Here is a 26,583-nt window from a genome sequence, read left to right on the forward strand (position 1 = left end):
GTCGCAGGTGTATATATTTGTATATTTTTTTTGGTAAATAAATTTATTTCAAGTTTTTTTTCTGTTGAACTATATTCAACAGAGGTGTGTTTTTATCACATCATTCTAAGTCCAGCTCTCTATTGATCAATCACATCCCAAGCTATCCTGTGATTGGCCAAATTCAAACTTTACCTTCTTGCTCTGACAAACTCCATATTGCCACCTTCACTATGCACTGCATTGGGAGTATTCGTAGATCACCACAAAAGTTAGTTTATAATTTGTCTTGACTTCCAAATAGGATTAAATGGTGATCAAAGATTATGCATTATAAATAAGTATTTATAAGTAATTATCATATTTACATTGAATCATATATTTCTATTAATGTTGATGTTTTGAATGAATGTTTTAGAGGCTGAACTTTAACCTAAGCAATAGTGTATTTTAATATTATCTTGTATACATGCTACGTTATTTCTACAATAATGGAAGTGCACAAAGTATGCGTTTTGTTATTCATTTCATTGTATTTAGTCACTCGAAGTATTTATTCCTGCTCTTTCTGCTGCAGGACATGTCATGAACGGTGACATTTGAATGGTATCACGCTTCACACCCTTGTGCCACACATAGGGTATGTGTAACCATTTTACTTAATATGTACTGTAAGCCATTTCTATCATATCATCTAATAATACTTAGTTGTAAGTACTGTAACCGAAATGATTGCTTTGATGATTATATGATATATATTACGTTTTAATATGCTTATGTTATATTATCTGTTGTTTCTTAATTACAGGGTGTCCATCGTGATTATTCACAAATAAACATAAGCCTCACACCCGTAGCCGTCTTGGTGTCGTCTGTATATATATAGATATAGATATAGATATAGATATAGATATAAAATGGATAAAGCCAAGAAAACCCGGTTACAATAATGATAAAACATTATCTTTTGATGAAGTCGTGGTTTGATTAACAGTCGCCGTGAAATAGCTAGAATAATAGGTGATTATGGCGATGAAATAAAAGATCACACTCCATCCTCATAAATGAAGGAATCTATCTCATTTTTACTCATTATATTATTTCAATCTGTAGCAGTTCTACAAACCAGGTATCTTGTTACTAGCTTTAAATGAACGCCAGTCATGGCACATGATGTGTGGGAACTGAACATCACATGGATGTCATCACCGCATCACCAACTTGCCTTGTCACGATATCGCCGGTTGTCAATAGCGCCTATCATTCAGGGTGCGTCATGCATTGAGCACTATATATCTATATATATATATATATATCGGCCGTATTGGTAATTTGACCCACAGAACATTGAAAGGTCATGCACTTGAAATGCAATGAATATTATACACATCGTCTGTGTGTGTGTGTGTGTGTGTGTGTGTGTGTGTGTGTGTGTGTGTGTGTGTGTGAAATTGTCCATTAAGTGAGTGAGTGAGTTGGGTTTAACGCCGCTTTTAACAGTATTCCAGTTATATCGCGGCGTGTCAGCTTAATGTGGGAGGAAAGCCCGAAGTGATGCAGGTCTCAGACGTTTACCACTTCGGTGAAACCCACGAGCAGACGTTGTCCATAACGTAATAAGATACATACAAATACAGATGTTTCATTCACTTCATGGATCGATCATTTATTGAGATTTTTCTTTTGGAGTGTCTAACTTCCACAGAGATCTCTAATCACTACCTCATATCGAACTTAGTGTTTTATGGGGCGGTCGGGTAGTATATATAGTGGTTAAACCGTTCGCTCGGGTTCTATTCCCCACAAGCCAATCTCTGTGCCCCCCGCCGTGTTATTACTGGAATGTTGCTAAAAGCGGCGTAAAACCAGACTCACTTACTAATGTCTTATGCAAATAACCCTGACGTTACTGACACGAAATTAGGACGATTTATGTCCGCCTGGTCTCGAGCCTATACTTCAATTCCGAAATGAAAATAAATTCCTTTTTTGTTATAGTATCCGTTTAATTATATAACGATAAATATTTTAAATAGAAGCACAAAGGGGTTATACAACAACGAGGCTACATGCAAGGACAAACCTCGAAGGTATATTATATGAGTGCTTCACGTGATCACTCGTTACCTTAATTGTCAATCACGTGACAGGTCACGAGGAAAACAAACAAGATGGCGACACACGTGATGGCGTTTTGAGGTCGCGGAGCCTGTCATGCGGGTGAAGGACATAGTTTTTACAACTTCTGTGGACGAGGATAACCAGTCAAGATGGTAGACATTCTGCCGTGGCTCGACGAACACCTATATGTGAGTAGGAACCCCGCGGTCGCGACAAGCACCAGGATATTACGTAACGCATAACAGGTCGCAATCTTTGGCTGTCCTGCCATTCACGGTGATCAATGGCCCACGAAGTTGGGTTATGTAATGACACATGACATCACGTAAAATGCGAAACGCTATATGCTGCTCCGTTAGTGGCGTTGTTCTGGTAGAAAGGAATCACATTTTGATCTAGTAGCCATTTGTCGTGCAAGTCTTTTGACTTTCATCAGATTCATCGAATTTTTGCATGAAAATCCTTTGTTAGCTGTCATTCCACTCAAAAGTTAATATCATGTATTTATTGTCTTGGAAATCTTTGCGAGTGAGCAACAAACTGTCAATCATGCGAAGAATAACGGGAAGCTCATTTTTGACAGGTGAAAATGCAATGTTTGTCACCGTTAAGTTTCTTTATTTTTGTGAAAATATTGTTGCCCAAATACTTTTTGATCTTTAAATGTTTACAAGAGAAGACATTGAACTGAACAATCATTTTCAGCTGATTACAGCTTCCAAGAAATATGCCATGGCTTTTAAGGTTGTTCAACGTCGCAATATTCCAGCTACATCACGGCGGTCTGTAAGTAACCAAATCTGGTCCAGGCAAACTAGTGACTGAAAGCATGAGCAAAGATCCCAGCCCTCAGGGCACAATGCAACACAATCACCAATCACTCAAGACACTCACTGACCCTGACCCCTTATCTCACAACAGGCAATGGAGTGCAAGGAACCTAAATAACCCTAGGCTTTAATAAGTTTCAGAAAACGGAAAATGTTTTCTGAAAAATGTTTTTAGCAGTGTTTAGTAAATGTACCTGAACTTCTTAATCATGGTTATCAAGTTCATGGTTGTCATCAAGCAATAGTTCATAATAACAGTGGAACTCCTAACACAGGCTCTTGTTATCTCTGCTGTATCTTGGTGACATGTGATTTCTAGTAGTCTTCCTGTAATGATGAGTCATTGGGCGGCTCTTTATTTGAAACATTATGTAATGCTCAGTTGGGATCTCCAAAACATCAAACAAAATATGTTCAGTCATCAGATTCCACCATAATATTCCAGAATCCTTCTGGATAGATTCCTTTCAACATTAGGTAAATATCATTCACTATGTGACTGCGCGAAAAGAACATTCATGTACAGGATATAAAATATAATTGGCCAATCATCTGCAATCCATGACCAATTTGGAGGTCTTCAACCTGGCTACGTGAGAAATTGACCCTCTGTCCTCTGTCATGGGTAAATTCATCATTAGTCTTTTGACTGTCCTCAATATACTCAGCAACTTGAGGTAGAGACATATCTATCTCACTACTGGAGACTGCAAGGCATCTCTAGACTTGAGCTCTCATTCCTTGAAACAGCATAGGCATCTTGTCATGTGTTTAACATCTTCAAATAATCGTAGGCATGTTCCCTTTACATCTTTGTCGACATTGCATAACTGTGTAGGCATGTTATCTCTACAGCTTTATCATCAATTCATAACTGCATAGGCATGTTACCTCCCTGACTTTGTTATCATATTCTATTTCCGCACTGGGTACCCACATGATTTGACACGTGTCATATCAACTTGGGACTACAATTACATATCACTTGTCCAAGTACCTGGTTGATATATTTCCCAATACGTTGTCTGATCGTTCTTTTTTGGTTCTTTTCTTCACCTTCCCGGTCATTGGCCTTGTGATGTGGAAGTCCTCCACAATTTGTGATGGGAGTAATTAACTTGAACCTGTTCTCTGTTTGAGATATCTGCATGTCAGACTTTATACCATTTACCTCTACGATCCAACATGTTCTTGAACTTCAAGTTTTGACTTCAAATGACTCCTTGTTTTTTAATGGAATGCAGCCTGGCCACTTTGAATGATTTACTTGAATCCTTTGGTGATTCTTTCCGTGGCCGTATGAGGTCAACATGCCACCTCTGTGAAACATCTTACGCAGGGTCAGGCTTCGAGTTGTCCCAGACAAGTATTTGAAAACGGAGTTCATTAAAATGTATTTATTTGCCTGTAACAAAAAACTTCATGCAGAAAGGTTTTAATTACTGTTGGCCATCCTACCAGGCTCACAGGTGACAATTGAATGTCCATATTATATATGATATATGAAATTATGATAGATGTAAAATAGGCAAAATATATATAAGCACTGATTGGCTATGCATGCTAGTGCGTTTTCTAATGCGATAATATACTGATGTCACATTTACGGCACGAAGTCAGTGATTCATAAAATAGTGTTTTTGGTATATTATGGTATCAATCTCATAAAGATCAGATCTCGCTATCGCTAAACAAAGATCTGAGGACATCCCATTACGGGTCATGTCAGAACAACCTTTCATCTGATCAATCAAAGCATTGTTTACCAGATCATGAAAGTGACAGTCGGAATGCGTTTTCTGATCACGCAACCTCAAAAATGTTAACACGGGGTATTCCGAACGACAGTTATGGCCCGTACGACTGATTCCGTCAAAATTATTGTCTGTCTCTCGCTTCTGTGGGATAAACATTTGAACTGCATTGCACAGTACATGGGAAGCCCTGCCATACAATCGCAACCATATATTAGATATTCTGGAATGTTCGTGTCAACATATTTTTCAAGCGTGAAATGGAAGTCGCCAGGTTGAAACAAATGCCGTAAAACATGAGAAAGCTGCTTTCTAATTGGCTGATGTCGACTTCTTGTTAGTTGTTTCAGTCGTCGGTCAAAGTTCGCAAAAAGGTCGTTCTGACGTGACCCATAATGGGATGTCCTCAAATCTCTGTTTAACGGTAGCGAGAATTTAGATCAGATTTTAATGAGATTGAATATGGTATTAAAATATGAAACATATACTGAACCACAAAAGAAACATCACCCCAAGTAACATTGCATGAAAAGTTGTCATTTGAATATCTGGGTAATGCTTGTCAAAGTTTTTAACATTTAACATTACCTTGTCTGGAAAATGAAATTTGATGATAAAAAAACAAAGCAGGTGACAATAAAACCCATCGCCCAAACGCATCACAGCAACGGCCATGGTAACCCAATGCACGCGAGTTCCATGCAAATTGAAATGCACATGCGTTCCCCCATTTCTTGCCCCATAAAAATCCACCCGGATTGGATAACATTCATTCGTTATTAAATTGCTACCACATGCCAAGATTGACAAGAAATCAGCAACACCAAGCCCTTGGACGATTGCAAGCTGGACAACATGCATTGCAAGTCCCCGTTAGTACCATATACAGGCTCCAGCAACTGTACCAGACCACCAACACTACAGATGACCGACCACGTAGTGGAAGACCCAGGGTCACCACCCGACATCAGGATCATCAGATTGTGCGACAGTATCTTCAAGGTCGCTTTGTTACTGCTGCAGAAACTGCTCGACAGACCATGGGGACACATCAGCGACACATTGCGTCACTGTGCGTCGATGACTGACGAGCAGACACCTCCACTGTTACAGGCCACACTGAGGGCCTATTGTGACGTCATCGCCAGGACTGTCTTCAGTGGGCAACACATCACCAGCATTGGCGCCACCAGCAGTGGAGGAAGAGTCCTCTTCTCAGATGAGAGCTGTTACTGTATCTCAACAGCAGATGGCAGAGAGATAGTCTGGTGATGCCGTGGGGAACGTTATTCGGATGCTTGTGTTGTTGAGAGAGACTCGTGGGGTGGTCCGAGCATCATGGTGTGGGGTGGAATTGGTCTTGCACAGGGGGTCGGCCCTGTGGTCTTCCAGAACATCAGTCCAGGGAGAGGCAATGGTGTCACAGCAGCTCTGAACATTGATCAAGTCTTGAGACCTTACGCCTTACCTCATTTGGCATGTCGCCGCAACCACGAGTTTCAGCATGATAACGTCCGTGCCCACACTGTGAGAGCAACGAGAGACTTCCTCCAGCAGAATGGCATCAGAACCATGAGAGGCCTGTCCTCAGTCCCAATTTAAATCCCATTGAGCACCTGTGGGGCGAGATTTAAAGACGGCAGAGTGACGTCCGATCAAGGCCGACAATTGCAGCTGAACTGCGTCAGGCGTTCCTCAGAGTGTGGGCTGAAGTGCCTATGGTCTTCATCAACCACCTCATCCATTCCATATATCGACGTTGCATGGCAGTCATCAATGCACATGGTGGACACAAGAGATACTGACTTGTAATGCCATTTACTCAGAGACTAGTGTTGTGTTTCACTTTAAGAACATTTGACACTTTAATTTCAACCTTGATGATCAGTTTTGCCAAGTTTCATCTTTTTAATATGTCTCAAAGTATGTTTAGAGTGTTTGGACAAATAAGGTTTCTCATATATCTATCCATAGTGACGTTTCTTTTGTGGTTCAGTATATATACATGTGGTGGTATTAGTATTATTCCTATATAAGGGGAGTGCTTACCTGTAACAAGAAACATAACATCAGAAAGGTGTTGATTGCTGTCAACCATCCTACCAGGCTGACAGGTGACAATCGACTTACATCCAAATTGTCATGACGTCACAGGTAGAAGCTAGTGAATTAGGTGTTAAGGCAGGTATGGGTAGCACATACAGCACCTTATATGTAGACAGTGGAGGCGCAGCCTTAAGATGGATAAAAGTAGAAATAAGGCTGCTTGTGACACATCTACCACATCTACCACTGGTAGAGGCTGCAGCAATGCCAGCTTTGCATGCAAGGCCGTAGTTAACTTTTTTTGACAGGGGGAACAAATATTTGTACAAGTATCACTTGTCCCCAACTTGATTCAAATAGAACTGTTTTCTATAAAAAATCTAGGGGGGCAACTGCCCCCCCGGCTGGCTACGGCACTGGCATGGATTTGCCTCTTTGCTGACTGACAATCAACACAGGAAGCCACCCATGCACATACTTTCTCATATATGGTCACATCAAGACACAAAACAGGTGCCACCAGTAGTTGGACTTGGGGCATCACCCATGGTCTTTCAACATCTCTATGTATGTACCAGTGTGTAGGTGGGAATGAGCATGATGAGTCATCCTACAAATGACATCCTTACCTTCTCAGCTTGCTGACGGGGTTAACCTCTTTGGTCATGTAGACAAGGCGTCCGACCTCTGATCAGAAGGTCTGAGGTTTTAATCCCACCACAGGACTCTGAAATTTTATGGCCGCTATATTGGCGCCCAAGGTGGGGCCTGAGCACGTTATTATTCAACTTGAGCAAAATAAGTCTCAGTACCCTATTATGCCGCCCGGGACCATGGGGACGTGACTTCTGTTTATGGGGAAGTATGTAGCAGGGTGTGGAGTCATCCCACAGATGACATCCTTACCTTGTCAGCTTGCTGATGGGGTTAACCTCTTTGGTCATGTGGACAAGGCGTCCGACCTCTGATCAGAAGGTCTGAAGTTCGAATCCCATCACGGGACTCGGAAATTTTATGAACGCTACACTACTGTCAAAGTGAACATGGCCAAGCACTTTAGGAAATGTATCCTATCTTCTAACTCCCCATACACATTGTAAATATCAACTTCCTCTAAGATACCTACCCCCTCCTGGATTAGAACTAATCTCAAAAACTTTAATACCCCAGGTAAAGATAAAATGCCCTTGTAATGTGAAAACAATGGGGAAATTGGAAAATATGAACTAGTCCCAGGCTAGTGTTACATTCTAGCCATGCCTTCTGGTGCAAGTGTTCTTATCTCTAGTAGGTTTCAACAATCTAATCAATGTATTTTGATTGCCATGTGAAGTGTGATATCTAGCATAACACATGTAATGGTTTATTGATCAGCTCACCAACACCTCGCTTGATATCTGGGTTAGAATAGGTCTTCAGCAAGCCAGGCATGTCGTAAAAGGTGACTATATGCTTGTCGTAAAAGGCGACTAACGGGATCGGGTGGTCAGGCACGCTGACTTGGTTGGCGCATGTCATCGTATCCCGATTGCATGGATCGATGCTCATATCAGTCACTGGGTTGTCTTGTCCAGACTCAATTATTTACAGACCGCCATCATATAACTGAATTATTGCTGGGTGCGCCGTTAAACAGCAAGCAAACAAACAAACAAATCATTAACATGCACAGGTAACAAGTCTCTGTGTGATAGCACCACATCACTTGTACATTGAACAATGTTGGAGTATCAAAATAGGCAATAAATGTTTAATGCTTAACAGATAAACTTAATGTTAGATTGAGGATCACATTAGGAAGGAAGGGTTGGGTAATAGATGACCTTAGGGTGAAGTTGAGGTGCGGTTTTGGGAAGGATGAGTTTTATAACGTTGATATTGAGTTTGGAGATTGACGGAAAGGAGATTTGTTAGTGTGACATAAACATGATAAGAATTTGGGACTCTTAAACGAACTTGGCACAATGCCCAATGACTGATATATGGTTGGTTGTTAGAGAGTGGTGCAGGGTCTGACACTCATCACTGACCAAGAAGGCTCTCCAGGTATTTATCTCAGCCTGCACAGAGGTCGATGTTTGGCCTCTAGTCTGCAGCAAATGTCGGTAATCTCAAATTGGAATAAAAAATGTCCTAATTCATGTTGAAATAGTTCTAACTAATGTTATGGCTTTGAAGAACTGACTTGCGTTTCACAGACAACAGAACCAATAAAAAGGAAGAGGTTTAATTAGGAGATAAACATATTGTGTTTTCAATGTAGAGCTAGGTTACCTGGAGATTTAACCCCACTAAATTGAATTTGGAACCGAACGCGCAGCGTGAGGTTTCAAATGTTAAATTTAGCACGGTTAAATCTCCAGGTAATCTGTGCATTTTGTAACCTGTAATTGTAGATATAATTATTTAAATATGCCTACCGACAATGACTGAAAATAGTACTATTCTATGAATATTAGCTTCCGCGGTGATGTGGCCGTCAAACCAGCTGTTTCAATCAGAGGGGGTTTATTGTGATTTAATAGCCTCTGATTGACCAATCAGAATGGAGTCAATTCCAAATTCATGGTAGAATGCTTAGTAATGCAATATTGTAGGGAATGCAATGTTTAAATATCATAGAATTTAGGAAAATAAGAACTTTACCAATCCCAATTTTAAATAAAATAGTGTGTTTTTCCTAATTTGCTTGCCAAGGGCACTTAGTTAAGAACCCTAGATAAATCCCTCATTGTAGCTCTGAAAATCGGATCACAAAGACAAAGATTGTTGTAAAATTGCAGCCAGACTCCTCCATTCATCATCCAGCAAAGTATTGTGCACATGTCTGACAGGCTGCCCAGAAACACGTTGGAGGATCTTATTTTAAAAAGAGCTCCTTATATCTAAATAAATGGACTGGAACAAGCAAACCTGGCTTATGATTTGAATAGTTACATTATCCCAAGGAGTTGTGAGACTAAGTGCATGGGTAGATTTAACAACAAATTCGTGTGTAGCCAGCGGGGCTTGCTCCTTTCAAAAGTTACTGGCCCTTCACCAAACTAACTGGCCGACAACTGAATGTTGGAGGCCACGACAGAGATACCCAGGGGGCTCTGAAACATTTAGAACTCCTCATCCCTAAGACATATTTTCCTGCATTCAGAGATTAAATGTTGGCTTTCATTTGCCTCATAATGGGGCGATTTATGAGCAAATAAAGATGCTGTTGTATACAACATTACAAAATGGCCGCCGGTTGTGTCATTGTGCCAAGATGTTTATTGAGTGACATTGGGTGAAAGTTTGACTTGCTTTATATGTCAGCAAGCCATTTTAACTGGCCACAGGCCAACGGGCCGGCAGTTAAATCGACCCCAGTAAGTGGCAAGATAGAAGGCAACAACACCACAGAAACCTAGGGTTACATAAGCCAAAATTCTTTTTGGAAATACCAATTATTCAACCTCCATGCTGGGTGGTCCAGTGGTCCTTGTTTATCATGATTTAATAAGCTAGACAACAACGAATAAAGGCAGGTTGTGTTCACCACCTCTTTCTGGCTCCTTCCAAGAATTATTTTGTTATCATGGTTCTGGTATACATAGACGATGCATTGCTTATACAGTACAGACACATGTAACCAGTGTTCCCATTTACCGATAATTACCAGTTTTTTACCAGTAAAATTAGACTTGGATAATTAATTCTTGTATCCCTATGGACCGGCAAATCAGGTATCTTGTTAATCTTTGTTGTTAAACAAAACATTGACGATTGTCTTTAAATTATATTTTCGAACGGAAATAATGCAAAGAGATAATATGTCGCTTTGTTTTGAGGTTTAATATGTATTTGTAGCGAATTAGTCTTGAACTAAAGTGAAATATTCAGAATAAAAAAGAGAAGATTGCAATTGAATGACGTATGGATGTAAATAAGTTACTTCAGAAATGACGTCACTGAGTTTGTCAGCCATGAAAGTACACTGCATTGAAATTGATGTTGAAAGAATTAAAATCAGGTATTTTTCATATGATTTTCATTTGTTCTGGGACTGACAAAATTGAGTTGCACTGGTAACTTTCAGAGTTGCAGTCCTCTGGGACTGGTGGTTTCAAAAACCAGCAGGAACACTGGTAACATGATGATTTCATTTCTTTATGTAATATGTTTCTGAATATAATTTTTTGATTTGAAGTTTGACACAATATATGGCTTTTCCTTTGGAAGAGAGACTGGCCACATGACTGCAGAACTGACATTCATATACAGTTTGGCTCTCATTCTAAGGTTCATACTCCAGTTAACTCACATAAAGTGAAAGTCAATTCTTATATATCAACAGTGATTAAGGTTATACCATGTAATACCTATGTCAATATCTTGTATATCTATCATGATCTGTGCTCATAGTCTATCCAGTATTAATCTTAGATGATTCCTAGGTTACCTTAGTTCCTTGAAGCCTCCCTAGTCTGTGTGGTCAGCCTGAACACTGGATAGGACTGGAGGATAAGCAGGATAATGGCGGTTCTTTGTTTCAAAAACAATAAGACGATTTTGCAATGGAGGAAGTCCATCACATGTTATATCCCAGGCCAGCCCTAGACCATTTTGTGTGAAATTTGTACGCGTCAGCCAAATCCTAACGTGGTTGGTTTGTTGTTTAACGCCGCACTCAGCAATATTACAGCTATGTGATGGCGGTCTGTAAGGTAATCGAGTTTGGACCAGACAATCCAGTGATTGTGCATTGATCCACGCAATTTGGATCGATGACATGCATCAACCAAGACAGGGAATCTGACCACCCTATGCCATTAGTCGCCTCTTACGACAAGCATAGTCGCTTTTTACTGCAAGCATGGGTTGCTTGAAGACCTATTCTACCCCGGATCTTCACGGGTCCCTAACGTGAGTGAGTGAGTGAGAATGGTTTTACGCCACTTTTAGCAATATATTTCAGCAATGTTACAGCGGGGAACACCAGAAATGGGCTTCACACATTGTACCCATGTGGGGAATCAAACTCGGGACTTCGGAGTGATGAGCAACACTTTAACCACTAGGCTACCCCACAGCCCCCAAAGCCTAACATGTGAACTAAGAATGTTATGAATATGTGTTTAAGAGTAATATTACCCAACCTATAAAGAGGAGGGGAGTACATTGTGTCATCTGTTGCAGGTGCCGATCCTCGGTGGACTGGCGTTGGTGGCCATCATTGCTGTCATTGTCTGGTGCTGTGTCCGCAAGTGTAGGTGAGTCCCCATCATGTCACTGATTCTACCCTGCGTAGAGCCACCCCGATCATGTCACTGATACTGCCCTGGGTAGATCTACCCCGATCATGTCACTGATGTGCTGTGTCCACAAATGTAGGTGAGTCCCCATCATGTCCCTTATTCTACCCTGGGTAGAGCCACCCCGATCATGTCACTGATACTGCCCTGGGTAGAGCCACCCCAATCATGCCACTGCCACTACCCTGGGTAGATCTATCCTGATCGTGTCACTGCAACTGCCCTGGTAAGATCTACCCAGATCATGTCACTGCCACTACCCTGGGTAGATCTACCCCGATCATGTCACTGCCACTACCCTGGGTAGATCTACCCTGATCATGTCACTGCCACTACCCTGGGTAGATCTACCCCGATCATGTCACTGCCACTACCCTGGGTTGATCTACCCCGATCATGTCACCTTCCACTACCCTGGGTAGATCTACCCCGATCATGTCACTGCCACTACCCTGGGTAGATCTACCCCAATCATGTCACTGCCACTACCCTGGGTAGATCTACCCCGATCATATCACTGCCACTACCCTGGGTAGATCTACCCCGATCGTGTCACTGCCACAACCCTGGGTAGATCTTCCCCGATCATATCACTGCCACTACCCTTGGTAGATCTACCCTGATCATGTCACCTTCCACTACCCTTGGTAGATCTACCCTGATCATATCACTGCCACTACCCTGGGTAGATCTACCCCGATCATGTCACCTTCCACTACCCTGGGTAGATCTTCCCCGATCATATCACTGCCACTACCCTGGGTAGATCTTCCCCGATCATGTCACTGCCACTACCCTGGGTAGATCTACCCTGATCATATCACTGCCACTACCCTGGGTAGATCTACCCTGATCATGTCACCTTCCACTACCCTTGGTAGATCTTCCCCGATCATGTCACTGCCACTACCCTTGGTAGATCTACCCTGATCATGTCACTGCCACTACCCTTGGTAGATCTTCCCAGATCATGTCACTGCCACTACCCTTGGTAGATCTACCCTGATCATGTCACTGCCACTACCCTTGGTAGATCTACCCTGATCATGTCACTGCCACTACCCTTGGTAGATCTACCCTGATCATGTCACTGCCACTACCCTTGGTAGATCTACCCTGATCATGTCACTGCCACTACCCTTGGTAGATCTACCCTGATCATGTCACTGCCACTACCCTTGGTAGATCTTACCTGATCATGTCACTGCCACTACCCTTGGTAGATCTAACCCGATCATATCACTGATACTGCCCTGGGATGATCTTAGTAGTGGGACGATACACTGATGGATAGTATAGCTCACAATCACACACTAAGAAAACAGTATCGATTCTTACTTTAGATGTATTCTTTAATAAATGTTACACCAAACAAATTACTAGTGAAAATGAGCAGTGAAAACGTAAATTTTTTCATCCATTCTGCCATACTTGACACTGCCAACTGTAAATCATTAGTGTTCCTGATTGTGTCACTGCCACTGCCCCATGCACACTGGGTAGATCTATCCTGATTGTGTCACTGCACCATGCACACTGGGTAGATCTATCCTGATTGTGTCACTGCCCCATGCACACAAGGTAGATCTATCCTGATTGTGTCACTGCACCATGCACACTGAGTAGATCTATCCTGATTGTGTCACTGCCACTGCACCATGCACACTGGGTAGATCTATCCTGATTGTGTCACCGCCACTGCACCATGCACACTGAGAAGATCTATCCTGATTATGTCATGGCCACTGCACCATGCACACTGGGTAGATCTATCCTGATTGTGTCACCGCCACTGCACCATGCACACTGGGTAGATCTATCCTGATTATGTCATGGCCACTGCACCATGCACACTGGGTAGATCTATCCTGATTGTGTCACTGCACCGTGCACACAAGGTAGATCTATCCTGATTGTGTCACTGCCACTGCCCCATGCACACTGAGTAGATCTATCCTGATTGTGCCACTGCCACTGCACCATGCACACAGGGTAGATCTATCCTGATTGTGTCAAGGCCACTGCACCATGCACACTGGGTAGATCTATCCTGATTGTGTCACCGCCACTGCCCCATGCACACTGGGTAGATCTATCCTGATTGTGTCACTGCACCATGCACACTGAGTAGATCTATCCTGATTGTGCCACTGCCACTGCACCATGCACACTAGGTAGATCTATCCTGATTGTGTCACGGCCACTGCACCATGCACACTAGGTAGATCTATCCTGATTGTGTCATGGCCACGGCACCCTGCACATTTGGTAGATCTATCCTGATTGTGTCACGGCCACTGCCCCCTGCACACTGGGTAGATCTAACCTGATTGTGTCACTGCCACTGCCCCCTGCACACTGGGTAGGTCTATCCTGATTGTGTCATGGCCACTGCCACTTCACCTTGCACACTAGGTAGATCTATCCTGATTGTGTCATGGCCACTGCACCTTGCACACTAGGTAGGTCTATCCTGATTGTGTCAAGGCCACTGCACCGTGCACACTAGGTAGATCTATCCTGATTGTGTCAAGGCCACTGCACCGTGCACACTAGGTAGGTCTATCCTGATTGTGTCACTGCCACTACACCTTGCACACTGGGTAGATCTATCCTGATTGTGTCACGGCCACTACACCTTGCACACTGGGTAGATCTATCCTGATTGTGTCACTGCCACTGCACCGTGCACACTGGGTAGGTCTATCCTGATTGTGTCATGGCCACTGCCACTTCACCTTGCACACTAGGTAGATCTATCCTGATTGTGTCATGGCCACTGCACCATGCACATTGGGTAGATCTATCCTGATTGTGTCAAGGCCACTGCACCGTGCACACTAGGTAGATCTATCCTGATTGTGTCAAGGCCACTGCACCGTGCACACTAGGTAGGTCTATCCTGATTGTGTCACTGCCACTACACCTTGCACACTGGGTAGATCTATCCTGATTGTGTCACGGCCACTGCACCGTGCACACTAGGTAGATCTATCCTGATTGTGTCACCGCCACTGCCACTGCACCATGCACTCTGGGTAGATCTATCCTGATTGTGTCACAGCCACTGCACTATGCACACTGGGTAGATCTATCCTGATTGTGTCACTGCACTATGCACACTGGGTAGATCTATCCTGATTGTGTCACTGCCACTGCCCCATGCACACTGAGTAGATCTATCCTGATTGTGTCACTGCCACTGCACCTCGCACACTAGGTAGATCTATCCTGATTGTGTCACTGCCACTGCCCCATGCACACTGGGTAGATCTATCCTGATTGTGTCACTGCCACTGCACCTCGCACACTAGGTAGATCTATCCTGATTGTGTCACTGCCACTGCACCTCGCACACTAGGTAGATCTATCCTGATTGTGTCACTGCCACTGCACCATGCACACTGGGTAGATCTATCCTGATTGTGTCACTGCCACTGCCCCATGCACACTGGGTAGATCTATCCTGATTGTGTCACTGCCACTGCACCATGCACACTAGGTAGATCTATCCTGATTGTGTCACCGCCACTGCCCCATGCACACTGGGTAGATCTATCCTGATTGTGTCACTGCCACTGCACCTCGCACACTAGGTAGATCTATCCTGATTGTGTCACTGCCACTGCCCCATGCACACTAGGTAGATCTATCCTGATTGTGTCACACTCACTGCACCTTGCACACAAATGATAGTGTGACAAAGCTTCACTGTTTTCTCGGTTTTATGTTACCATGGATACTGCTTTCTTCCTCCAGGAACAGGTACAAGTTTCCGTATCAACGGATCGGAGAGTATGATGTTGCCCTCTCAGAGAAAATGGAGAGAGAAAAGCAGCAGAAAATAATAGCAGTGAGAGGTAAGTTCTAGGGCTTTCTTTTCTGGTCCAGTTTCTCTAGTTTCTGGTCCAGTTTCTTTAGATTCTGGTCCAGTTTTCCCCAATGATGTTGATGTGAATGCTGTTGTTGTCGGGTAACACTTGTAAGGATGTTGTCAGGTTTCTGTCATCAGGCTACATGTGGATGTTGAATGAACATTCTGTTTCTTTGTCAGATTCTGCATTCATGAGCTGCCAGTTCTACCTGCGATCTCACCCCCAGTATGACAACGTCCAGCAGCTGAAGGACCTAGGTAAGAGCAGCCATCACTGACTCCTTCAGGATAAACCCATCACTGAACCTCGTCATAGTCTGTGTTTCAGCATCAAAACAAATGTCTAGATGCCCAACCCACAGATCAGATTTAAGGCTCATCAACAATATTATGCTGATAATATCTTAATAGCTCAAGTCCAACCCTCAACAAGATTGATGAATAATTATTTTGCTTTATTCTCTGTAGTTATCGTAATTATGTTGGAGGCAAATTAAAAGTCTGTTTGTATTATATCATTGTCCACTTCAATTGTGTTGTGTTAGCCTCAATGGCTACGGATATTCTGAATTATAAATGTGTGATATGCTGAGTGGACATTGATGTTTCAACTTGCAGGGAGCAGGATCGACAAGCACTGGTTCCGTGTGCGTGACAGTCGGCTGAAGGTGGACCGTGTTCTCACCACCATCCCCAGCAACCTGAAGATGGTGCTTCCCTTCACTCCAGCCACCAGCAAGGTCCTCAAGGATCTCTTCAGCCTCCTCCAGGTAACCCCTCAAAACTGAGGGTTACAGATGTCCAACAAGGGGTTGTCTCACAAATACAGCTGTCTACTTGGGGGCTGTCTCACAAATACAGCTGCCTATATGGAGGCTGTCTCACAAATACAGCTGTTTACATGGGGGCTGTCTCACAAATACAGCTGTCTACTTGGGGGCTGTCTCACAAATACAGCTGTCTACATGGGGGCTGTCTCACAAATGCAGCTGTCTACTTGGGGGCTGTGTCACAAATACAGCTGTTTACATTGGGGCTGTCTAACGAATACAGCTGTCTACATGGGGGCTGTGTCACAAATACAGCTGTCTACTTGGGGGCTGTCTCACAAATACAGCTGTCTACTTGGGGGCTGTGTCACAAATACAGCTGTCTATATGGGGGCTGTCTCACAAATACAGCTGTTTACATGGGGGTTGTCTCACAAATACAGCTATCTACATTGGGGCTGTCTCACAAATACAGCTGTTTACATGGGGGCTGTCTCACAAATACAGCTGTCTACTTGGGGGCTGTCACAAATACAGCTGTCTAACTGGGGGCTGTCTCACAAATACAGCTGTCTACATGGGGGCTGTCTCACAAATACAGCTGTCTACTTGGGGGCTGTCTCACAAATACAGCTGTCTACATGGGGGCTGTCTCACAAATACAGCTGTCTACTCGGGGTAGAGTCTCAAATACAACAGTCTAACTGGCCTATTATAAGCCGATAGGGTGGGTATCCTATTCAGAGAGATTATGTATTGCGTCCATCATCTAGGGGATATAGAAGCCCAGTTTACCCACACGTTATCTCCTATACCCTGGCATGTCTCAAAGACAGCTGCAGCAAGTTGATGGTTACATTTTTCAAAGATTTTGCAATAGATGTACATTAATAGGGTAGAGATGTGTGAGTGAGTCAACATGAAAACAAGTTATTGACATTATGGATCTTCCGGGGCAGTCGGAGGTGGTCAGGTAGCCTAGAGGTTAAAGCGTTCGCTCGTCACGCCGAAGACCCGTGTTCGATTCCCGACGTGGGTACAATGTGTGAAGCCCATTTCTGGTGTCCCCCGCTATGATATTGCTGGAATATTGCTAAAAGCGGCATAAAACCATACTCTCTCACTCACTCCGGGGCAGTCGGGTAGCCTAGTGATTAAAGCGTTTGCTTGTCACACTGAAGACCCGGGTTGAATTTCTGACATTGGTACATTGTGTGAAGCTCATTTCTTGTGTCCTCCACCGTGATATTGCTGGAATATTGCTAAAAGCGGTGTAAAACCACACTCACTCACTCACTCACTCACTCACTCACTCACTCACTCACTCACTCACTCCATTATAGAATGAAATAAGAAGTTAGGTTGGATACACTTTTCAGCAGCTGATGATGTGGCCATGGTAACATGATGATGTATTGTTTCTGCAGCACCCGTATGTGTTCGCCATCTCCGAGTTAAACTTTTCGGTGGAGCAGATGTGCATCATTACTGTCCAGCCAATCAGCATGCGGGGATCTCTGAAGGATGTCATCTACCAGGTACACCACACTCGCACGCTGCGCATAGAATACATGCAGATAGTGCTCCCTGATGACTGACTATATTCACCAACAGTGAATAATTCTCAAAACTATGATTTAAAAAATGAATGACGAGTGGGAGTTGTTTATCATACAATAAAACACTGCAGGAAGAATATGCCACGAGGGGCGCAACCCCGAGTGGTTTATTCTCCCTGCAGTGTTTTATTTTATGATAAACAACGACCACGAGTCGGTTATTTCTTATATGAGATATCAACATTATGTACAGCCTCTTTAAGGATGTTGATAAAATGTACATCTTTTTAGAATAGTTACCCAAATTTTAATGATGATGACTCCCTGAATAGAATCCGACCTTGGCAATGTCGGACAGTCAATTTTATGCACATGTGGGTATTTCCTGCATATTCTCATGCTCCTAACATCGATTACCTGTACCTTTTCTCCCAATGATTGTCATATCTTTCCCGCTTTTGGATGCAATCTTTCAGCCATTTCTTTTATCTGCCCTGCCCTGTTGCATCTATGGGGAACAACTCACTAGAGACTCCCCTGTAAAAATATAATATCACCCAATATATGAAGTTGCGACAGCATTTTCGAATCACCAGAAATGACGTCATGATAGAACCATGTTTTGTTAATAAGGGTAGTTGAAAAGACAGAGGGCTTCTGCAAATGATAATACCCTAAAAAATAGCTTTACCGTTATTATAGATAAAATGGATATGTTTTGTTACAAAGACAAATAAACAACAATACCAGTTTTGAAAGTTTTACTACAATCAACACACAACAAATGTCACTGACCCACTTTTACAAATATGGAAACGTCATAGAACAAACCAGATGACATCACTATTGAACATCAATAAGACGCCACCATCGTCACCATTAACCATCGTCAAGCAATATGAGGAGATTATTAAGTTACAGTGGCACGTTCGTTTCTGATAACATGCATGGTTTAATGATAATTCTATCTTTTTAGCTATAAAGTGGAATAAACCGCTCTTTGTTCTCCCGTAGCAATCTTATACATATGAATAGTAACATTAGCTGAAGTTTTATTCCAAACAAGTCAGAGAGTGAAAGATCTATAGGAATAGGACTGTAAGTAGGTCCTCCTGTTTTGAGACTTTTCTTAGTTATTATATTTTACATTTCAGCGTAAGTTTACGGAAAGCTGGTATGAAAAATACAGTCAGAGAAATCGCGGACTGAGTCTTCAGCAGATCCAGCTGTATGGCCGACAGATCCTGGAGGTAGGTGCACCACACTCATAATCTGCTTCCCATAGTCACCTGGACAACAGAACTCGGCTGAGGCCATCGTAGAATCATAGGAGATTCCTCCATTCATGCCTACAAACAGCAAGTCGTCGGCACTTCATCGCTGTGTATTCAAGACCGATATTTACAAAAATCTTGATCGATAGCAAATGTGACGTGTGAAGATCCGGGTTAGAATTGGTCTTCAGCAACCCGTGCTTGTCATTAGAGGCGACTAACGGGATCGGATGGTCTGGCTCGTTGACTTGGTTGATGTATGCCATCGTATGCTCATGATGTCAGTCACTGGATTGCCTGGTCCAGACTCCATCATTTACAGACCACTGTCAAACAGCTTGAATACTGCTGAGTGCGGCATTAAATTAAGAAACAACCAAGCAAACAAACAAACATCATAACAAAAGTGGTAATCACGTGTGAACACGGATTCACAATGTTATTGAAACAGCCCTGCATAAACAGAACGCACACAATGTTCTTTCAGACAACTTCAGACAGTGAGTGAGTGAGTGAGTGAGTGATTGTCTTCAGACAGACTACAGACTTTTAACCCTTTTTTATTGTCTGGTCCTACTACAAAGTGTTTGCAGATACCATGCTCTTAGGATACATAACTCCATATTGATTTTTTGAAGTGCAGTAAAATCTATTTTTCAAAATCTTATCCAAAATATTGAAAGTTTGAGGGGATGTGATAATGTCATGTTGGCCTAAGAAAAGGTGATGTCATGTTGGCTTGGCCTAAGATAAGGTGATGTTGTCATGTTGGTCTAAGATAAGGTGATGTTGTCATGTTGGCCTAAGATAAGGTGATGTCATGTTGGCCTAAGATAAGGTGATGTTGTCATGTTGGCCTAAGATAAGGTGATGTTGTCACGTTGGCCTAAGATAAGGTGATGTTGTCATGTTGGCCTTAGATAAGATGATGTCATGTTGGCCTTAGATAAGGTGATGTTGTCATGTTGGCCTAAGATAAGGTGATGTCATGTTGGTCTAAGATAAGGTGATGTTGTCATGTTGGCCTATGATGAGGTGATGTAATGTTGGCCTAGGATAAGGAGATGTTGTCATGTTGGCCTATGATAAGGTTATGTAGTCATGATGGCCCAAGACAAGGTGATGTTGTCATGTTGGTCTAAGATAAGGTGATGTTGTCACGTTGGTCTAAGATAAGGTGATGTTGTCACGTTGGCCTAAGATAAGGTGATGTTGTCATGTTGGCCTAAGATAAGGTGATATTGTCATGATGGCCCAAGACAAGGTGATGTTGTCATGTTGGCCCAAGACAAGGTGATGTTGTCATGTTGGCCTAAGACAAGGTGATATTGTCATGTTGGCCTAAGATAAGGAGATGTTGGCATGTTGGCCTAAGACAAGGTGATGTCATGTTGGCCTAAGATAAGGAGATGTTGTCATGTTGGCCTATGATAAGGTGATGTCATATTGGCCTAAGATAAGGTGATGTTGTCATGTTGGCCTATGATAAGGTGATGTCATGTTTGCCTAAGATAAGGTGATATTGTCATGTTGGCCTATGATAAGATGATGTCATGTTGGCCTAAGATAAGGTGATATCATGTTGGCCTATGATAAGGTGATGTCATGTTGGCCTTAGATAAGGTGATGTTGTTATGTTGGCCTATGATAAGGTGATGTCATGTTGGCCTTAGATAAGGTGATGTTGTCATGTTGGCCTATGATAAGGTGATGTCATGTGGGCCTAAGATAAGGTGATGTCATGTTGGCCTATGATAAGGTGATGTTGTCATGTTGGCCTAAGATAAGGTGATGTCATGTTGGCCTATGATAAGGTGATGTCATGTTGGCCTAAGATAAGGTGATGTCATGTTGGCCTATGATAAGGTGATGTTGTCATGTTGGCCTATGATAAGATGATGTCACGTTGGCCTAAGATAAGGTGATATCATGTTGGTGTAAGATATGGTGATGTTCATTTTGGCCTATAATAAGGTGATGTTGTCATGTTGGTGATGTCATGTTGCAGGGGCTGTTGTATTTAGAAGAAAAGGGATTTCCACCACACAGCAACATTCACTCGGGCAACATCCTGTTTGAAGATGGAGTGTGCAAGTAAGTTGCCATACTTGTTTGTTTGTTGTTTAATGTCGCACTCGGCAATATTCCAGCCATATGATGGCGGTCTGTAAATAATCGAGCCTGTACCAGAATATCCAGTGATTGACATCACGAGCATTGATCCACGCAATCATGATACGATGACTGCATCAACCAAGTCAGTGAGCCTGACCACCTGATCCCGTTAGCCGGCTCTACAACAAGCATAATCGCCTCTACTGGCAAGCATGGATTGTTGAAGACCTTTTCTACCACGCATCTTCACAGTTTAGTTGCCGTACTAACCCTAATACTAATCATGACGTTGACACAAGAATCAAAGAGCACAAAACCTCAACCATCAAATCAGACAGTAAATCAGCCATCTCGGACCATATCAGCATCCAATAACCTCCATGATTTCACTAAAAGAAAACTAACAGAAGCAGTCCACATTCGCCACAAGCCATCAATCAACAGAGATCAAGGCTATTTCATCCCATCGGCCTACTATGAACTCATTAAGCAATAATCACTTATCCTGTTTAATTGGCTTCTTGTCCCATTGGCTTCCACCTATGTGTTCTCTGTCCATCGTGTTGTGACAGTATTATCCTTCTGTTGTCATTACTTATATATACTCATGTTATCCCACTCATGTATGCAATTGTTGTTACTGTTAATCCTCCACCTACTATAAATATTCTGTACAATGTCCCTCATTCAGTCTTGCTTGACAACTGTATAAGGATCTAAACCGAAAAGTCGCTTTTTACAGTATTAAAGAAGTTGTTATCCATAACATTGTGTCTAGTTATGGTGTGTTTGTTTCAGAATAACAAGGTATGGTGTGGTTGTTTCATAGTCACAGGGTATGGCATGTTTTTTGCAGAGTAAATGGTGTGGTTGTTTCAGAGGTGAGGTAAAAAGGGGTTTAACGTCGCGTCCAAGATTATTGCACTTATATAGCTTGTGTGTGTGGCTGCTTGTACTTGTCCGGAATGATGCCGATTTATAGTGCTAGCACACTGAGATATCATGCCACAGTTTAACATGAATACCCCTCTCAGACACTACTCTGTCTCTGAACCGACCTGTCCTTGTTTTAGCACCTTAGTGATGAGCACCAGACAGGTACCATTTTTTACCGTCTTTTGGTATGATGCGGCCGGGGATCGAATCCCAAGCGGATGCTCTACCACTAGACCACTGAGACGGTTGGTTGCTTCGGAGTGACAGGGTATGGTGTTGTTGTTTGTTTCAGAGTAACGGGGTATGAAAACATCTTTTTGGGCAACACATCCAGAGTGTATTCTCTCATAAGGAAGAAACTGAAAGGAGAGAACAAAGAGGCCATTGACACTCTGTCCTTTGGTATGTGCATCATCGATTAAAGTGTCCTTCAAATATCTCTGATTAATGTGATGTCCTTCATCAATTAAATGGATGTCCTCAAGTATATCTGTCTCTGGCTGAAACCATGTCTATAGTTATGTCGGTATATGATGACACATCATGTTTTTTGTTGTCAGGTCACCTGCTGTTTGAGATGTGTTTTGGTTTTGAGCTGGATGCTCCCCATCCCGAACCCCAGAACCTAACGGGCCACCAGTCGCCCATCATAGTCGAGGTAAACACACAGTACTCCCATCATAGTCGAGGTAAACACACAACACTCCCATCATAGTCGAGGTAAACACACAACACGCCCATCATAGTCGAGGTAAACACACAGTACTCCCATCATAGTCGAGGTAAACACACAATACTCCCATCATAGTCGAGGTAAACACACAACACACCCATCATAGTCGAGGTAAACACACAGTACTCCCATCATAGTCGAGGTTAACACACAATACTCCCATCATAGTCAAGGTAAACACACAGTACTCCCATCATAGTTGAGGTAAACACACAGTACACCCATCATAGTCGAGGTAAACACACAGTACACCCATCATAGTCAAGGTAAACACACAGTACACCCATCATAGTCGAGGTAAACACACAGTACACCCATCATAGTCAAGGTAAACACACAACACACCCATCATATTCGAGGTAAACACACAACACGTCCATCATAGTCGAGGTAAACACTCAGTACTCCCATCATTGTCAAGGTAATCACACAGTACTCCCATCATAGTCGAGGTAAACACACAGTACTCCCATCATAGTCGAGGTAAACACACAACACTCCCATCATAGTCGAGGTAAACACACAGTACTCCCATCATAGTCGAGGTAAACACACAGTACTCCCATCATAGTCGAGGTAAACACACAGTACTCCCATCATAGTCAAGGTAAACACACAGTACTCCCATCATAGTCGAGGTAAACACACAGTACTCCCATCATAGTCGAGGTAAATACACAACACACCCATCATAGTTGAGGTAAACACACAGTACTCCCATCATAGTCAAGGTAAACACACAGTTCTCCCATCATAGTCGAGGTAAACACACAGTACTCCCATCATAGTAGAGGTAAACACACAGTACTCCCATCATAGTCAAGGTAAACACACAATACTCCCATCATAGTCGAGGTAAACACACACTACTCCCATCATAGTCGAGGTAAACACACAGTACTCCCATCATAGTAGAGGTAAACACACAATACTCCCATCATAGTCGAGGTAAACACACACTACTCCCATCATAGTCGAGGTAAACACACAGTACTCCCATCATAGTCGAGGTAAACAACACAACACTCCCATCATAGTCGAGGTAAACACACAGTACTCCCATCATAGTCGAGGTAAACACACACTACTCCCATCATAGTCGAGGTAAACACACAGTACTCCCATCATAGTCGAGGTAAACAACACAACACTCCCATCATAGTCGAGGTAAACACACAGTACTCCCATCATAGTCGAGGTAAACACACAGTACTCCCATCATAGTCGAGGTAAACACACAACACTCCCATCATAGTCGAGGTAAACACACAGTACTCCCATCATAGTCGAGGTAAACACACAGTACTCCCATCATAGTCGAGGTAAACACACAGTACTCCCATCATAGTCAAGGTAAACACACAGTACTCCCATCATAGTCAAGGTAAACACACAGTACTCCCATCATAGTCGAGGTAAATACACAACACGCCCATCATAGTTGAGGTAAACACACAGTACTCCCATCATAGTCAAGGTAAACACACAGTTCTCCCATCATAGTCGAGGTAAACACACAGTACTCCCATCATAGTAGAGGTAAACACACAGTACTCCCATCATAGTAGAGGTAAACACACAATACTCCCATCATAGTCGAGGTAAACACACACTACTCCCATCATAGTCGAGGTAAACACACAGTACTCCCATCATAGTCGAGGTAAACACACAACACACCCATCATAGTCAAGGTAAACACACAGTACACCCATCATAGTCAAGGTAAACACACAACACACCCATCATAGTCAAGGTAAACACACAGTACACCCATCATAGTCAAGGTAAACACACAACACACCCATCATAGTCGAGGTAAACACAACACACCCATCATATTTGAGGTAAACACACAGTACTCCCATCATTGTCAAGGTAAACACACAGTACTCCCATCATAGTCAAGGTAAACACACAGTACTCCCATCATAGTCGAGGTAAACACACAGTACACCCATCATAGTCGAGGTAAACACACAACACACCCATCATAGTCAAGGTAAACACACAGTACTCCCATCATAGTCAAGGTAAACACACAACACACCCATCATAGTCGAGGTAAACACACAGTACACCCATCATAGTCGAGGTAAACACACAACACACCCATCATAGTCAAGGTAAACACACAGTACTCCCATCATAGTCAAGGTAAACACACAACACACCCATCATAGTCGAGGTAAACACACATTACTTCCATCATAGTCAAGGTAAACACACAGTACTCCCATCATAGTCAAGGTAAACACACAGTACTCCCATCATAGTCAAGGTAAACACACAGTTCTCACATCATAGTCAAGGTAAACACACAGTACTCCCATTATAGTCAAGGTAAACACACAGTACTCCCATCATAGTCAAGGTAAACACACAGTACTCCCATCATAGTCAAGGTAAACACACAGTACTCCCATCATAGTCAAGGTAAACACACAGTTCTCACATCATAGTCAAGGTAAACACACAGTACTCCCATTATAGTCAAGGGAAACACACAACACACCCATCATAGTCAAGGTAAACCCACAGTACTCCCATCATACTCCAGGTAAATCCACAATACTCCCATCATACTCCAGGTGAACATTGCACATCTCATCACTGCCAAACTGATGCTTGTGGTATTGTGTTGTTACAGGTGATGAACTTCATATTTGAACCCGAGTCTGGAAAGTATCCCACTTTACGAGAGGTACGATGTTTGTTATTTTGATTCCATGTTGAGAGGACTTACAGAGCTTGTTTACAGGGGAACTTTATTTTTGAGGAAATAACAAATGTCCTACCCTATACTACCCTCCTAGATCCTACCTACCCACCTTCCCTGCCCCACTCCCCTCCTCACTCTGTCATCAGCAAGATCAGATTCAACATTTTCAGCAGATGCAGAATACTTCAGCAAGAATAATTACAGAAACCAGAAAGTTTGACCACATCACTCCAGTTCTAAAATGACCATAACAATGAAGCTCCAACATCTCTCTCAGAGTTATTACCTTCTTACCAACCAACGCGATCAAAACTTATCCCCTAGCTTATCATCTTTTAGTGACAGATAATAAAATTCCATTTTATGCAAACTTATGAAAGCCCTTTAGGGACACCTGCTTTTTTCTTGAAATTTCAAGATACTAAGTTGAAATTTCAAGATAATGGGCTAACTTGAAATACATATATACAGTGTACATGTTTTGTCAGTTCATAACACTGGTGCTAGCAAGTTGTGAACAAGTAGTAGTTGTGACAAAATGTCAACGCATTATCTTGAAATTTCAACTTTTAATCTTCAAAT

General features: G+C 42.6%; 1 protein-coding gene across 4 annotated transcripts in view; it reads left to right on the forward strand.

Annotated features, from left to right (window-relative positions):
• Nucleotides 1–2,125: 2,125 nt before the first annotated feature.
• Nucleotides 2,126–26,583, forward strand: part of LOC124136047 (slowpoke-binding protein-like) — a 31,616-nt gene continuing 7,158 nt past the window's right edge. For all 4 annotated transcript variants that reach the window (XR_007218203.1, XR_007218202.1, XM_048383070.1 and 1 more), the window contains exons 1-11: nucleotides 2,126–2,288; nucleotides 11,903–11,976; nucleotides 15,778–15,878; nucleotides 16,073–16,150; nucleotides 16,511–16,662; nucleotides 18,090–18,200; nucleotides 19,376–19,471; nucleotides 21,504–21,589; nucleotides 22,839–22,948; nucleotides 23,107–23,204; nucleotides 25,930–25,983. Coding sequence is in view for 2 of the 4 variants with exons in the window: in XM_048383070.1 (XP_048239027.1) it covers nucleotides 2,250–2,288; nucleotides 11,903–11,976; nucleotides 15,778–15,878; nucleotides 16,073–16,150; nucleotides 16,511–16,662; nucleotides 18,090–18,200; nucleotides 19,376–19,471; nucleotides 21,504–21,589; nucleotides 22,839–22,948; nucleotides 23,107–23,204; nucleotides 25,930–25,983 (999 nt within the window). In the remaining 2 variants the exon portion in view is untranslated. The remainder of the gene's footprint in view (nucleotides 2,289–11,902; nucleotides 11,977–15,777; nucleotides 15,879–16,072; nucleotides 16,151–16,510; nucleotides 16,663–18,089; nucleotides 18,201–19,375; nucleotides 19,472–21,503; nucleotides 21,590–22,838; nucleotides 22,949–23,106; nucleotides 23,205–25,929; nucleotides 25,984–26,583) is intronic.

This window comes from Haliotis rufescens, unplaced genomic scaffold (genome assembly GCF_023055435.1).
Source record: "Haliotis rufescens isolate VD_foot unplaced genomic scaffold, xgHalRufe1.0.p SCAF_44, whole genome shotgun sequence".
NCBI classification, from domain to species: domain Eukaryota; kingdom Metazoa; phylum Mollusca; class Gastropoda; order Lepetellida; family Haliotidae; genus Haliotis; species Haliotis rufescens.